This window comes from Cetorhinus maximus, chromosome 15, assembly GCF_964194155.1.
Source record: "Cetorhinus maximus chromosome 15, sCetMax3.hap1.1, whole genome shotgun sequence".
Taxonomy (NCBI): Eukaryota; Metazoa; Chordata; class Chondrichthyes; order Lamniformes; family Cetorhinidae; genus Cetorhinus; species Cetorhinus maximus.
Window position 1 is genome coordinate 94,925,290 of NC_135893.1, and position 17,029 is coordinate 94,942,318.

Here is a 17,029-nt window from a genome sequence, read left to right on the forward strand (position 1 = left end):
GGTAATGACCACTAGGGCCCACTTCTCAAGAAAGCCAGTGTTCACCCATTACCCAAGGGTTGAAACCATATGGACAAACTTCACTTGGGACTCTTACAGATAGGGAAGCGAGGAGACTTTGACTCTCTTGGTCTTGGGTGGATTTAGGCCAAGGTCCCTGGGATGAAATACTTTGCTAACTCTTGGCCCAACCTTCAATACCTAGAACACACTTTATCTGAAGTGAATTAATAATTAAACTTACAAGAACTTTTTGTTCAAAGAAATACAATTTTTCCCAGTTAAAAAAAAAACTTTGGAAAAATTCTCTTCCCCGTTTCAAAGTTTTAAAAATTCAGTGCAGCAAAAATTTGTTAAGACCCAAAAATGGGCCTGGGGATCATGATATGTGATTAACCTGCCTTTAAAGCAGACAGCATACAAACCTTACACTGCCTGCACCTTTAAATGATTGCAACCAATGCTGAGTGACTACCCACCTAAGAAGGGGGCACAAAATCATAGGAGGCTTGAACAAATTCAAACAAGCCTGCACTACTTAAAACCAGCCTGCATCTCTTAATTGGGAAGTGTGTTTTGGCTGGGATAGGTGGAAGTCATTCTAGAAGTTAAGACTTGGGAAAGATACAGGAATAGCACAACATGGCAGAGGGCGGGTTCCAATGCCACTCCACCAAGGCCCTTGTTATTAACTGTCAGTGAACCTGCCAAGACTGCGATCATCCGTGCCAAGGTGGTGCAGTCCAAAGCTGGGCTTTCTAATATATTACCTCCAACAGCATGAGCTCTTATCTTGTGCAGTAACCTTTTATGTGGCACCTTATTCAACACCTTTTGGAAATCCAAATACACCACATCTACTGGTTCCCCTTTATCCATTCTGCTTGTTACATCCTCAAAGTTGTCAAATAAATTTGTCAAACACGATTTGCCTTTCAGAAAACTATGTTGACACTGCCTAATTATATTATTATTTCCTAAATATACTGCTACTACCTCGCTAATAATTGATTCTGCATTTTCCCAATGACAGATGTTAGACTAACTGACCTATAGTTTCTGTCTCCCTCCTTTCCTGAATACTAGTGTCACATTTATGGCTTTCCAATCCACTGGGACCTTTCCAGAATCTAGGGAAGATTACAATCAATGCATCCACTAGCCCTGCAGCAGCTTCCTTTAAGACCCTAGGATGCAGGCCATCAGGTCCAGGGAACTTGTCAGCCAATTAGTCCCATAAATTCTCCTAGTATATTTTTTCCTGTGAATGTTTTAAGTTCCTCTATTTATTTTGCCCCCATGCTTTTCTACTATTCTTGGGATGTTTTTTGTGCCTTCTACTGTGAAGGCAGATACAAAATACCCGTTCAAAGTCTCTGGCATTTCCTTGTTTCCCATTATTAATTTCCGAGTCTCACCCTCCCAGAATCGGGACGCGCCCAACATTTTTAACGGGCTCCCGGGGCGTCCTGGATCGGCAAAACTCAGGCCCATATCTTCAACCTACCAGAAAAAGAAGAAACAATTCTGCAAATTGAAGCTTTACCTATCAAGTTCAAAACATACAATTCGCAAATCTGTATCAGACAGGTTAATGATAAAATGGTTGAACACAAATAATGAATATGGTCATTCAATCATCCCTCTGATGTAGAACAAGATTTTATTCTTCTACAGGTGTCCTTTCCCACACTCACGCATTATTTTTTTTGTACCTGTTATATTTGATGAATATGACACCTACAGTCCTCGATTTTCAGAAACTCATTGTTCCTTTGTTTGTCTTCTGAAGTTTGCTTTGGCAATCATCTTCAACTGGAATTGTTGCCAGTGCCCTACATGTACACTGACTGTCATGCTCTGTATTGACTCTGTAACTGTTTAGTCAACCCTTGGTCAGCCTTGCTGATTTTTCCCTGGTGCATTCAAATGATTTGCAAGATTGTATTATTACTGGTGTACTCATTTGCATTTCTGCGCTGCGTTTGGCTTCTGAATTTCTATGCAAAGACACCAAATTATAGCAGCTAGGTAGAACGTACATCTAAAATAATAATATACACAGTTTTTGTCTGTTCGCACTCTTCTGATTGGTCGGTGGGTTGATTTGGTGGGTGAAGCCTGCTGCGTGTGGGTTGCGTGAAGGGCTGAATTGTGTGAAGCATGTCCAGTTGCCAATGGTTGGTGGTAGCAGCAGCAGGGTGGGGGTTGATGTGAAAAAGAACAGCTAAGGGTAAGGGGAGCCCAACAACAAAGTAACCCTGGCTGGAGGGAAGAGGCAGCAAGGTTGTGGGCTGACGGCATGAGGGATGATAGCGTCGGGAGGGGAAATGCATGGATTTGAGGGATGAGAATTGGGATGGCATGGGAGGAATGGAATTGGGAATAGGACTGGCACAGGAAGAAGTGGTGGGATGAGGATGAGATGAGAGGGATGAAAGGAATGGGATGGGTATGGCATGAAATGGATGGCACGGGGAGAATGGAAGGGCAGGGGACGGGAAGTTAAAGAATTACTGTTGCAGTCAAGATACTAGTTTCACTGTAAATGCTCAGAGTTTCTGCTAATTAATAATATTTTACTCAACTATTTTGCAATTGTGTTATTTTTCCATTGCATTTACCTCCTATTTATCTAACTTTGTTGTTGCTAATTTTTGCATTGTCTCTTGTGAGAAATAGCTTTGGAGTTTAAGAAACAAAAATTTAAATAGTCATTTGATAGTATAGAACTTGAGTATTGTTGAAAAAAGAGACATGTCAAAGTTTTTTTGTCTTACACTCATTAGGACACTTCACAAGAATACCAATATAAGGGGAAAACAACAATTTATACTGTATGTGAAGAGAGTGCTGATTGGTTGGCAAGTGGCATTGCCATGGAGAGTGCACCAGTGATGGTGACTGACAGTTAACTGCCAAGCATTGTTTGAAATTTAAACCAGGCTGCTTGACCCTGATTGGTCAAGGCCTTGCCGTGAGGAATGAGTCAGTGAATGGTTGTCACTTACTTTGTTTAGCTGAAACAGGCGCAATGTATGTACATGTTCTTTCTGTCTGCAGAGAACAGGGCCCTGGGTATTAATAGATGTAGCTTCCAGTGCGTATAAATGCCCCACATTGCGAGTCCGACTGACAATGTTAAATTGGTCACCAGTGTAATTCTTAACACACTGAGGATTATTTAGCAAATGTTGTCTAAGTGTGGAATCACATCTAATGTTGGACAGTGTGTTTGGAATTTTACAAGCACGGGCTGGTTGGGAAGGGTCTGTACCCTGCCGTTGCGAGCAGCGGCTAGGACATGTTGCTTGATATGATCTGCCAGTCTTTGGGACTTGCAGCCTGTATATCTAGCGTCACACTGGCACCGAAATTCATATGCCACGTTATTCATTTGTGTGGTAGGCAGAATGTCTTTTTGGCTTGACGGCAGCATCCTGTTAGTGGTGAATACCACTCGTGTTGCTACTACATAATAGCAGCTTGAAACAGCTAGCTTCACCTGTTGCTCAAAATTTTGAGCTACCTTGCCCCTCCAGGGTAATCTGAGGTAGGCTGGATATTTTTCGGGGCCGAAAGTGACGGCTTTAGGCCCGTTCATGAGTTTGCGTGATATACAGAGCGAAATGATCTGATCAGGGTAACCATTAGGATATCTTTGATGCGCCCTATTTCAGCATCGAGCTTGCATGGTGAGCAAATGGCTTGGGCCCTATTTACAAGGTTGCTGATAAGACCAATCTTATAGCTTGTGGTACTGTAAGAATCCCAACGCATATATTGACCAGTGAAGGTAGGCCATGGTAGAGAACCTCCTGGCAGGTTTCTCAACTAGTATGTCAAGGAAGGGGAGTTCATTTTACTGCTCCATTTCAAAGGTGAATTTGAGCACAGGATGGAGCCCATTAAGACATCGAAGGAAATTGTTATATGCAGCTGCTGATTTAAATATAGCAAACATATCATCCACATATCGGAAATATAAAAGGGGTAGGAGGCTAGGTGTTATTCCATTGAAGACACATTTCTCATGGAACCCGACAAAGATGTTTGTAAGAGCTGGGCCTAGAGGAGATCCCATGGCAATAAACAAAAAAATTTAGAAATAGACACTACACATTTAAAGGCAAACCAATAAAGGCCAAATGATTACATTGTTGATTTGGCATGATGGTCACACACAGACACATTCATTCATTCACACATGTCCTGAAACAACAATATACATGTAATTCAACCTCGATTATCATTATTTTTTGATGTAATATAACTACAATCAGTAGTTTTGACAAAGGTGGCATGGGTGAAATATGGGCTACTTTGGGTTAATTTATTCAAATTTTTCAGTTCCTCAACTTGAATAATCATTTTTTTTCCCAATATGCATCCATTTGGTTTACTTTATGTTTTATATCAAGTAGAATAAGCAAGGGTCTGAACAAACAGAAGATTCTGGAGGCCAAAACTATTTTAGGTATACTTATCGCCTTTGACCTATGACTGAATTTTGACACTCATCAAATCTTCCATCATTGGAGGATCTGGTTTATTGGGGATTGGCTGGATACCTTTTTCCCCCCACTTCAAATTGTTTCACTACTTCTCAATTTCTTTGCCCCCTCCCCCCACCCCTCGCATAATTATGCTGCCCTCGAACAACAGCCCAAACTATGATAGTCAGGCTGGTTTTTGGTGATCTATTTGCAGAGCCAGAATATTTCATCATTTTTGCAGCCACGACAAATTTTCTTTCTGTAACACAAAAGTGAACCATCCTCTTGCTGGATTTTTCACTCCCTTTGCTGTTATGGGACATATTTTCTCCCATCTCATATTATAAGAAATAGGAGCAACAGCAGGACATACAGCTCCTCAAGCCTGTTCCGCCATTCAATAAGATCATTGGCTGATCTTCAACCACCACTCCACTTCCCCACTCTAGACCACGCTGTCCAATCTCGCGACCTCAGTCTTGAATATACTCAGCAGCCCACAATCCACAGCCCTCTGAGGTCGAGAATTCCAAAGATATGAAACCTTCTCAGTGAAGAAAGGTCTCCTCATCTCAGTCCTAAATGGGTGACCCCAAATCCTGAGACTGTGCACCCCCCCACCCCCCTGTCCCCCACCTAGTTTCAGACTCTCCAGCCAGGGGAAACAACCTCTTAGCATCTACTCTGTCAAACCTCTACAATTTTTACATGTTTCAATGAGGTCACTTCTCATTCTTTTAAACTTCAGGGAATATAGGCCCAATCCACTCAATCTCTTCTGATAGGAACAGCCCCATTCCAGCGGCTAAATTTTCCGGCCCCACCCACCGCAGGAATTGTTGCGGGTAAATCTGAGGGACCGTGGCACGTGGGACCGGAACATCCCGCCAGGAATCTTTCTGAGTATCGTCATCCCCCTTTAAGAGAAGCCTATCTTCCCTCAGTGACGGAGATAAGAATAGCCAAGCTATCCCCAAGCCTACTTGAAAGGGTGATTGAGAACCAATCAAAAAGCATGTGTATATTATCAATACTTTCGTATTTGTGGATTATTTTTGATCGATGATGTAATCACGAATGCGTATATACATCGTTGCCGCGCAGAAAAGTACATCATCATTCGGAGCTGAGTTAAGGTCTCTTTTATGTTTAAAAACTGTTAGAATCAACAATTCAAAAGAACAGCAATGCAGAAACAAATTTTAAATATTTACCTTTGCCGCTGATTGGAGCCAAAGTCTTGTTAAAGTAAACCCACGGGTACTTTCAATAACTCCCTGTCACAGTCAGCACTTTCATGGTTCAGTAAGTTTAAGCGGTTGAAAATATTCATTGTGCCATATTTTGCTATGGGAGTGGCTCTAACGTCAAGGGAAACAACATCTGGGACCTGGGTGAACAGGGCAAGCAGCGTTGTATCTCCTTAATCAATCAGGTTGGAGGATTATGGAATTGACAGTGCAAGGAGCAACAAGGCAGTGTAAACTAAAGTGGGTGAATTCAATGCACATCCCAGTGCAGCACCTTATGGATTTCTATATTTAAACGCACAGCTGCCCTCACTTAACTTTGCTGCAGCATTTACGCTATTAGCCTCACCTTTATTGTAAAAGCAAATTCTTATATTCTTCTGCTCGGCAAAAACCTCCATTCCAGGTTACACATCAATGTTACTATGAGCAACATTTAACCTTTTCGGGACTGCAGTAACATTCCTGCACCAAAAATGGGACAAGTTTTTGAAATTCAAATAACATTTACGATATGAGAAATGTTCTTGCTTTGATCGTGTTAAGCATTAATGGTGATGGTGAAACATTGCATACTAGGCCGGTTAGCTCAGTTGACTAGCATGCGGTTCAGAATAATGCCAGCAAGGGTTCAATTCACATTGTGGCTGAGGTAGACTTGCCTCCTTGCCTGCCCCATGCTTGATACGGAGTGGTGCACCCAAGTTATAAAAACATCTGTCTCTCTCCCATAGTGATGCCTACAGTCCTTGTGGACTAATTACCTACCTACCTAGGAGCGCTGCACAAACCCGTTGTGCCACAGGGTAAAGAGACACGGATTCAGTCACTCAATTTATTATAGCTTCAATCTCAAGCATTCTGCATGGGGAGGTGCTCAGCAGCAACCTCTTGTACATATTGTGAAAGGGCTAGTCACTATTTTTCTGAGCCCATGTCCTCAATACCTGGCAATGGTCACCCTGAACCAAAATTAACGTGAAGGAAATGTAGCACTAAAAAAGGAGCTCAATGGCTGAAGGCCACACTGGTCTTTAGTCACACTTTATTTGGATCATCATTTTCCTCAGGCAAAATCCTCATTTTTTTTTTCCGGTTTGAGCAAAGTCTAAGTTTTGTATTTCAAAAGAACACGGCTGAGAAATTGGTTTTGCACCAGGAATGAGATCACCTTCTCAATCTTTTAAGCTTCAGAAAATACAGGCCCAATGCAGTCAATCTCTTCTCATGGAACAACCCCATTCCAGGAATCTATTTGGAGAAGCTTTGTTACATGCCCCTCTATATCTTCCCTGAGTGACTGGGGTAAGAGTAACCAAGCTATCCCCAAACCTGTTTGAAGGGATGACTTCCCTTCATAACATACATGATCATAAATCATGTGTATGTTATCAAGACTTCCACATTTGAATATTATTTTTGAGATGATGTGGCAACAAACGTGTATATACATTGTGCTACAGAGGACACACGCCTGAAGAGGAAGACACAAGGTTCAGTCATCCCTTTGAAGTCATCCATTTGCTTCATTTCTATAAAATCAGCCAGCTGCAGTTGCCAGGTTTGAGCGTCAAGATAGAGGTTGCTGGTCAGGAGAAGGTAGGGGGGATTTGGATGTAGGGAGTGAGCTCAGGTCGCCAGTAGCCCACACTCCCACTACTCATTGCTCCACACATTACGGTAGATAAAAATACACAAAATCTTCCTCTCTGAAGAAGAGTCATACGGACTTGAAACATTAACTCTCTTTCTCACTCCAAAGATGCTGTCAGGCCTGGTGAGCTTTTCTAGCGTTTTCTATTTTTATTACAAAATTTTCCTGTTCTTTGGAAACCTTGAGAGGTCCTTTTAAGGACAGTTTAGGCTCCTATAGACCAGGAGAAATAGGGCAGAGCATCTGCAGATAAACATACAAAATAGGAGCAGAAATAGTCCATTTGACCCCAAGAGCCTGCCTTCGCCATTCAATAAAATCATGGCTGATCTGTTTGTGTTTCAAGTTCCACATTCCCATCTCCCCCTGATAACCCCTGAATCGGGCAAGCAAGATGAGAAAGGTAGTTCTCCCCAGTGTCCTGACCAATATTTATCCACCAACCCATATCACCCAAATAGAATATCTGGTTCTATCATATTGCCATTTGTGGGACTTTCCTGTTCGCAAGTTAGCTTTTGTGTTTCTTACATTACACTATGCTTCAAAATGGCTTATTTGATGGTAAAATGTTTTGGGTCAATCCAAGGTTGTGAAAGGCACTGCATACATGCAAGTCATTACTCCTCTCTATATCAGTCTGGTGTGTTTTTTGGAAATGGATATGCTGGAATACCTATAATGTTCTGGACTCAAGAACTAATGAGAGTTGAATTCTAAACACTAACCTGCCTCTGTGGGTCAATGCATCACATGGTGTGCTGTTAAACTGTAGAGACCCATCTTTTGACTCCTCCACCGAGCAGTCATTTAGAATCAATCTCTCCGTTAGCTGGAATAAAAACAGCCAATGCTGGAAATACTCAGCAGCTTAGACAGCATCTGTGAAGAGAGAAAAAGAATTAACATTTCATCTTGATCACTCTACATAAGAACAGGAAAAGGTTAGAAATTTAACAGTTTATTATCAAGTTCAGAGCCAAGAGGAAAGGGGGGGGATGGGAACAGGGAGAAATGTTCTTTGACAGAGTGGAAGGCAGGAATGACAAAATAAAAAAGGAAGAATGTGCAGGGTTATGTGGAGAAGGCGAGAGAACGGTAACAGGGGAATTGCTCAGTCAGGGAGCTGGTGCAGACACAATGGGCCGAATGGCCTCCTTCTGCACTGTAACAATTCTGGGATGACGGAGCCAGGCAAAGGAGAGGCGGTAGTAGGAGAAGAAACAAAAAATGGCTCCAGAGGAGCTGTAAACGTCCATATTATGATGCGAAATTGTTGAATTCAATGTTGTGTCCAGAAGGCCGAAAAGTGCCTAATCAAAAGATGAGGTGATGCTTCTCAAGCTTCTGACCGTGTTAGTGGATCCTGGCTGAGACAGCAGTGGCAACACGTTTGGCCTCTTGGTCATGAGAAGCGAAAATTCAGCCAATGCTGATCACTACCAGATGGTCAATGCTGCATGTGCTTGTGTGTGGACAGTGGGTGTTATATATATATATAAAACATGCTATTGAGAGAGGAAGGAAGAAAGAGGGGCCAAATTGGAATAAAACTTTTAAATTTAACAAAGTAATTCTGTCAATGCTACCCTCATGTGCTGTGTTATCACTATGATCTTTCCAGCATTTTTTGAAATCAGTAGCCTTGACCATTAGTGAGGTGCTTTCCTAACATTAACTGAACGTTATCACCAGGGCATTATCAGGGTTTGAATTCCTGCTCATGCAGACTGTTAACTTCAGTCAAGTATGCAAGTTCAGGTTGACATAGTCTGAATAAGTAAACTGGCTCCAACAGGTAGGTGTTGTTTGAAGGAATTGGAATAGTATCGGAATAAAGTGCAGTCAGTTTAAATTTTATCCAACCAATTATAAAATTTAATGTCTCGAGATACCAATCACTTCAATTGCTTCATTTTCAGGATCTACTTATTTTGATGCCTACTACGAATTTTAACAAAATGATTAGAATGACCTGAAGCTTCTAAGGCACAGCCTTCGTTCTGATCCACTTAAAACCTTGGAGCGTTGTTTTTTTTTCATTCACGGGATGTGGGGCTTCGCTGGCTGGGCCAGCATTTATTGCCCATCCCTAGCTGCCCTTGAGAAGGAGATGGTGAGCTACCTTCTTGAACCGCTGCGGCCCATGTGGTGTAGGTGCACCCACAGTGCGGTTAGGGAGGGAGCTGGCAAATGCTGAATGATCACTTGGGAGCGCTCGAGACTAAAGCCCTCTTCCCATGACTTCAGCATTGAAGCAAGCGCTGATGTGGAATGAGTTTATTACAACAACATACTGCTCTCCCTCAACACTCTTCATCAAGTAAGTGTGCATGATGGCTGCAACCATCTCAGTTCACCTGAGGTATTCTGTAGGCTACAAGGTAAAATTCAAAATACCGTCATTTCTTATCTGACAAGCTGGGTGATAACTACATCACTCTTCCCTGGAGTATTCCTTCAATTATTGTAGATGTTAAGAAGTTACTCTTTTGAGTGGAATAACTCTGTTCATTTATTAACAAGTCATTTCCCACTGACTTTACTCTTTGCCTGCTGGTACAAGCACTCTGATCTGAAAACTGCTACGAAAATGCAATGTCTTGCTATAATCACAAATTTATGCACAGAGTAAATACCGGTTAAGATGGCACCAGTTAATATCACAACACATTTTAACGGTGCTAAATGAAGGTAAAACTGACAAGATTGCATAACGCTTTAAATAAGTGCTTCACCCTGGCCAGACAGGGTGACTTTATCAGACTTTTTTTTTTAAACTGAGTGTACCCGGTGTCCAGGGGGACATTACGTTGGCAGCATGCTTTGTGGCTGCAAAGTAGCTAAATATTGCCACATGTGGATGCACTAGGTAAACACTATTGATTCTTTCCTTACCATGTGCCAGGTGTTTAACTTTCTGCTGACCCCATTTTGGCTCACTGCCAACCCTGTCCACTGATCAGTGGGGGAGTCAAAAGATTCCTGTAATAAGAAAAGAATGAGATGTTTGTAATGTTGTGCTGGTTAGCTGGTGAAAAGAAGTTATCCCGTGCTCCTGAAGGTTTTTCAAAATAAGGCGATAATTCTGTATACAGTTTGTATCCTGTATCATTCTGACCAGGACAGAAGACAACCAGAAAATTACATTTGGTAGAAAAGGCTTCTAAACAAAATGCACAAATCAGTGGGTAAGATGCTTTTTTTCAGGAGGAGGGGTTGGGGGGGGGGTGGTGGTGGTGGTGAGGGTGGGGTTTATTAATAGTTAATACTCTGTTTTCTATACCAGAGCCTGTGATGGGATTTCTACATTGCATACAAGTTGTGTGTTAGTTTCTTTTCCCCCTTCCCACAATTTTGTTATATTTGCCTAAGATAAGGATCCCTCAGTAACGCTGGCTCATGAAGATTTCATAGATTTGAAATGACAAAGAAACTTCCAGAAACACAACTTTGTACTAATTGTGGTTACAAATCTATTCAAAGATATGGATTTTTTTTTTTGCTGGGAACTTGGAACCAATTTGAATAAATCATTTTATAAGAGCTTCATCCATTTCTCTCCACAGTGAAAGAATTCTTTTCAGAAAAGTGTCAAAACAAAGCCTTCTTTGTAATACCTGCTGTAGAAAAAAAAATAGAAAATTAAAATGAAATACGCCTTCGTAGACTGCCACGTGTTAGTGTTTCACGCACTTTCCCCTTGCAGGGGCCCCATGCAGAAGTTTGATTTGTCGATCGATAAAGTCGGGATTGCTAAACGTATCACTGGATCCGCTCATGGTCCCTGGCTGGCTTAGGGCTGCGTGCAACTAAATTGTAACCACAATTAATCAACCCTACTGCCGTTTCATATATACTTAAATGCAGCGACCATTCTGTACCACCACTGCCTCACAAACAGCAGCGAGATGAATGGCCTGTTAATCTGGTTTCCTTCTGGTGGCGTTGGTTGAGACTGTTGCCAAAGGCTCATCAGATGGGATCTTTAACATCCTCTCAAACTGTCTCTGTAGGACCCTCAGCGGCTACATCTTTCTATATAATCCTGTCTTTTTTAAAAATTAATTTTAAAGATGACCCAAGCTGGTAAAATTGATTGCACTGACTTCTTGTGGTACCAAACAGGAGGACAGGCATCGTTAATCTTGGATTGCACGTAGTGAGGAAATCTGGGATTTGGATTGCAAGTAGTGAGGAAATCTGGGATTTGGATTGCAAGTAGTGAAGAAATCTGGGATTTGGATTGCAAGTAGTGAGGAAATCTGGGATGATGACTTGTTTGTCGAAAACATGAAATTCTGGGCTATCCTTTAATGTGAACTGAAAATCCTCAATTCAAGTGGTATTTTGGATTAAAATTAATTGTTATCTTTCCCAATTAAAGTTATTTCCCATTGCAATAGCAAACATTATGCAGAGATTTAATATTACAACTAGATAACAGTTCTCAATTATATTTAAAAAACTTCACATTCAAACGTAATAGATGCAAAGCAATCTTTTTTTTAAAAAAAGTATTGGAAAAGAATCTCCAAAACGCTAACGTATTGCAGGGTGCATCTGAGAGCAATTAAGCTCTAATTGCCCTCAGGATGTATTACCAGTTCTTATGGTCTTAAAGGGACTGTCCAGGTTACACTCAGCAGTACTTTAGCAGCAGAATAATATTGTGTGCTAGATGGTCTTTGTCTCTTTCCCAAAGTGATATTATAATATAAATATTATCCAAATGCTTTATAACCTCTGACTGTATGTTGTGTTTATTTTTTTTAGACTGTTGGCTTGTATCGGTTATTGTTTGTTTATGGTTCCTCTCACTGTTGGGAACAGGATCACAGCTACCATCAGAAGAGTCAGATGATGAAAGTTTCAATTGTCCCCATGAGTGCACCTGCATTTTTGATGACTACAGTGAAGAACTAAACGTCTACTGCAGCTCTCGGTATCTTACCAGCATTCCAAACGATCTACCAGTCAATGCTAAAGCTGTTTGGTTTGACTCTAATAACCTGACAGCTCTTCAATCCCATGCCTTCAGAAACATGTCTAATCTGGACTTCTTGAACCTGGGGAATAGCCACATAGTTAGTGTTGAGCAACATGCCTTCTATGGTTTAAAACTGCTCGCCCATCTACATTTGGAAAGAAACAAATTGAAATACTTGGTACCAAATGCATTTCTCCACACTCCGTCTCTTGTCTCACTTAGTCTGAATAATAACAACTTTGGTAAAATTGAAGATGGGTTGTTTTCTGGCCTCTCTCACCTCTGGTACCTGAATCTGGGATGGAATAATCTGGCGGTTTTGCCTGCTACAGGCTTTCATGATTTACCAAGCTTAAAGGAGCTTATTTTGGCAGGAAATAGATTAACTTATCTGCAACCCCAACTGTTTATAAGTTTGACAGAGCTGAGGGAACTCGATTTGTCAGGAAATCTGCTGAGAATCATTAAGGGGAACATCTTTGTGAAGCTGCAAAAGCTTCAGAAGCTTTACGTGAGTTGTAACCAAATCAGCACCATTGTACCAAGGGCTTTCATGGGAATGAAATCCCTCAGATGGTTAGACTTGTCCCACAATCGCATCGCTGCATTACATGAAGAAACATTCGCTGGACTCCTAAACCTCCATGTGCTTAGGTTGGTCAACAACTCCATCACAGGGTTAAGACACAAGACATTCAGAGAACTTCAGTTTCTGGAGGAACTCCAATTTGGGTACAACAAGATCAGAAGCCTTTCTGAAAACATATTTGATGGCTTAGTACAGTTGGAAGTCCTCACTCTAAACAACAATCAGATTGAGGATATCAAACCAGGAGCATTTGTTGGCCTTCGTGAGGTAGCTGTGCTCAATCTATCCAGTAACTCTTTAAAGAATTTATCAGATCGCACATTTAAAGGTCTTCTTAATCTTCATAGCCTGCATTTAGAAAACAACGCAGTCACGAGAATTCAACCAAGCACATTTTCTGGATTGTCCTGTCTTCGAAGGCTCTTCCTGCAAAACAATTACATTTCAGTTATTGACAATCAGAGCCTCAGTGACTTGAAAGAGCTTTCGGAACTGGATTTCAGATACAACAAACTAACGCAGCTAACTCCTCAGGCTTTCATAGGTGTACCAAGTTTGGAGTATCTTCTACTAAAGCGCAATGAACTTCAATCCATTTCTGATACCGCCTTTCAGCCCCTTCAACGTCTCTCGTGGCTTGATTTATCAGAGAACTTTATTGAGTGTTTCTATAATCACACTCTTACACCATTGACCAAGTTAAAGTATCTGAACCTTAAGGGCAACTCTTTAAGGCATTTCCCGCAACAGTTTTTGGAGCAGTCATCACAATTGGAGCAACTATTGTTAGAGGGTAACAGTTGGCACTGTGACTGCTTACTCAAGACACTCCGGAATTACTGTCTGAAGAATCCCCATGTGGTTCCTCGTTATTTCGAATCTGCAATAGAAAGAGATGGAACTCATGCCATCAGGTACACATACAACAACATCACATGTGCAAGCCCACAAACCATTGCTAATATGGATCTGAGAGACATCAGTGATGACTATTTTGGTGACTGCTAAAGTCAAGTACAACATGGATTCCTGCAATCATCACATGCATATTGTTCAAGCAGCAATGCCCTGGTATTTCAGCTTTGACAACTAGATGTAACTTGTTTATGCAGTTATGACTATACCAAATGAAATCAAGGCTAGACATGCCTATTTGGTTTGGAACCCAATGTTCCCCATCTAAATTTGCTAATAATAGGATGATTCTTTCTGGCTTACTAAGCATATACCAATAAGCTTATCATAATAATTTCAGAAACAAAGCTTAGCTGATCATGTTAAAATCAGAGCAAGTGAACTGACCAGTGTGTTAGGCTGTGTAAGCTTAGTAAAATACCTACACTTTATTTCAAGCTTATCGCAGAAAACAAAAATTGTGGCTGGAGCAAATTCCTTATTATTTTTCCTGTTTCTGCCTTAACTAACACAGTGCAAACTGCTGGGGTTGGTGAAGAGGATATTTTCGGTAGGAATATGAGCAACAAAATTGCTAATTATACTAGATACATATATGAGTAAGAAGTTATAGCCCAAGCTAGACTTACAGCCCAGTGATGCCTAAGGGCAATTTTTGATTAATTGATTTTAAAACAATTGGCTCATTTTCATTTGGATCTACACTAAAATTAACAAGAACAGAAATATTGCCCTCATTACTAATTCAGATCATAAATTATCTCTTACATCATATCCCAAGGAAACAAAGTGTGGTCTGCTAGCCAATGGCTATAAATGTTTATTGAATATAATTTATGAAGTGCACGCTAGCAATAAGCAATGTAGAGATACTAGATTTCTGCTTTTCTGACAAGTTAGGTTCAGGGGCCAAATGCTTTGTTGCCAACCTTTAATTAACAACATATAAGGAGGCTTGTTTTGAAACAAATTCATGCTCCAAGATTATTTTTTTTTGTAAAAGTTGGAGTGCCTCTTCCCCTATTTTTGCATCATTTTTTCCAGTAGTCTCCCGAAAGCTCTACTTCCAAGTCTCCGCAAATCCCATTCTGAGCAAGGTCTGGGGGAGTCGTGCAGTCAAAACTCTTGACTTTCCCTCCAAATGAAGAAATGCCCCTAGTTTCTATTATGATTCCCCAGAACATCACGGCTGAAAACAAAAAGCGGAAGTATAGGGACTGTTTATTAACGCCTCTGCCAGCAAAAAAGTTCCTCTTCAAAAGAAGTTGCACGCTCAGTATTATCCACAATTCACCACAGCCTCTCTCATATTTGAAAGGCGACTTTGGAATGTAATTAGAGAAAAAAAGGAAGGTCATTCTGCACAGGTAACATAGGAGATAGTGCAGGCAAGTGGAGCTGAGGTGGATGATCAGCCATATTATTGAACGGCAGAGCAGGCCGAAGGGTCCACATCACCTACTCCTGCTTTTATTTCTTATATTCTTAAGAATTACACGCAGAAAATGGAAATTCTCTCGAGAGTAGCACAGCAAGGTCGGAGTAAAGGCACATTGCTGTATAAGAATAGCAGGATGTTATGCACAACAGTGTCTGGTGAAATCAGCAACTTCTTACCCAGGGCCTACTTTCCTTACCTTAATCAGAAAATCCCTTCTTCCAAAATATAAAATTTAATTTAACTCAGGGGGAAGAGAATCACCAATTTTTACCCATTCCTAATAGGAATACTCCTTACTTAGATCAAAAGATCATGAAGATTGGAGGCAATCAAAAACCAACACTATTCAGAACACTTGTAACACAGACCATCCAGATATTCTAACTGTGGCCCAGGTTAATTTACATCTTGCACAACAATAATAAAAGGATGGAAATTTACAGCATCAGACTGTAGTTAAGAATGTTGACATATTTATGCTTTAATTATAACTCCAGTCATTCCAGGATCTCTCTAGTAATGCCTTTATTCTTTTTAATCATTTCTGAATGCTCCTTCATCCACTCAAGGATGTCCTACCCTGCTTGTAGCTACTCCTACCAGGAGATCTGCTGCCATGGTATGTTGATGACTCTGGGTCTTATAGTGTACGAGGTCCGAGACTCTTCACAGGTGACTAGCCACTTGCCTTACTAAGCTTCATGACAGTGCCACACACCTTTGGAGCCATTGTCCTACTAACTAGCTGGGATCCGCTGCCTCATCCGCCGTTACCAGTCTTTGTCCACGTAGAAGGGGTGATATCCCCACACACCAGCCGAAGCTGATGGGGCCCTCACTTGGTCTTGCATGACTGCTGAGTCAAGATGCCAGGGTATGGCCGCTGGTGTGCACAGCCAGTTACTTGAGTCATAAGTGAGAGTTGGAGGACACCGGTTTTGACATGGGTGTGGGGCTTGGCAAGGGATCAAGGGCACTAGCCCTCACAGATATCTTCTTAATACCCCAAACATGTGGGTGGAACAAATCCTGCTTCTTGGTCGCTGAATCCTAATCCTGAGTTAAGCCCCTGCTCACAATGCCACAAGGAACTGCACAAGTATCTCCTATTCCTCACTTGCAGATGACACTGCAAGAATAGCAGGAATTGCCTCCAGGTGAAATCCCAAATGCAACCTTGTCATAACTAGAACTCAAACTTCAGGCTATGAATTAGTCATTCAGCACAAACATTTGTGTTACTGCGCTAACCAATGATGCCATTTTCCTGTCACCTTATCATGAAGCTAACTTAGATCATGTTACTAAGTAATCTTAGTCAGTATGTAATATATTACTTAGCCAGCATGGGGGAGATGACGGCCTAATGGTAATGTCACTTGTAATGGTAATGTGCAGGCTAATTCTTTGGGGACAGGGGTTCAAATCTCACCATGGCAAATTAAAATCTGAAATATAAAGCTCTCCTGAATAAGTGACCATGAAACTGTCATTAAAAACCCACCTGGTTCACTAATGTCTCTTTAGGGAAGGAAATCTGCCATCCTTATTTGGTCTGGCCTACACATGACTCCAGACCCACAGCAATGCGATTAACATAGTTAACACGTGCCCTCTGAAATGGCCTCACAAGCCACTCAGGTTCAAGGGCAATTAGGGATGGGCAACAAATGCTGGCCTTGCCAGCAACACAC

The 17,029-nt window shown here is 41.3% G+C and overlaps 2 protein-coding genes across 5 annotated transcripts in view; one reads left to right on the plus strand and one right to left on the minus strand.

Moving 5' to 3' along the window:
• The window catches only part of ccdc78 (coiled-coil domain containing 78), a 128,790-nt gene extending 118,411 nt beyond the window's left edge, over positions 1-10,379 (minus strand). For all 3 annotated transcript variants that reach the window (XM_078558996.1, XM_078558998.1, XM_078558995.1), the window contains exon 1: positions 10,299-10,379. In XM_078558996.1, the coding sequence (XP_078415122.1) occupies positions 10,299-10,301 (3 nt within the window). In that variant the 5' untranslated portion in view covers positions 10,302-10,379. The remainder of the gene's footprint in view (positions 1-10,298) is intronic.
• On the plus strand, positions 10,372-15,966 carry LOC144691013 (uncharacterized). Of its 2 annotated transcripts, none has more exons than XM_078559000.1 (2): positions 10,372-10,591; positions 12,177-15,966. In XM_078559000.1, the coding sequence occupies exons 1-2, from the start codon at positions 10,576-10,578 to the stop codon at positions 13,985-13,987; spliced, it is 1,827 nt and encodes a 608-aa protein (XP_078415126.1). In that variant the 5' UTR covers positions 10,372-10,575; the 3' UTR covers positions 13,988-15,966. The 2 variants fall into 2 exon arrangements, with proteins under 2 accessions (XP_078415126.1, XP_078415125.1); XM_078558999.1 differs by lacking the exon at positions 10,372-10,591 and adding an exon at positions 10,743-10,855.
• Positions 15,967-17,029: the final 1,063 nt, after the last annotated feature.

Bases quoted from the DNA above. Each gene is read 5' to 3' on its own strand.
- LOC144691013 (XM_078558999.1), top strand. From the start codon at position 10,825: ATGACAAAGAAACTTCCAGAAACACAACTTT. The intron at 10,856-12,176 runs GTACTAATTGTG...TATTTTTTTTAG, and splicing joins ACTTCCAGAAACACAACTTT to ACTGTTGGCTTGTATCGGTT.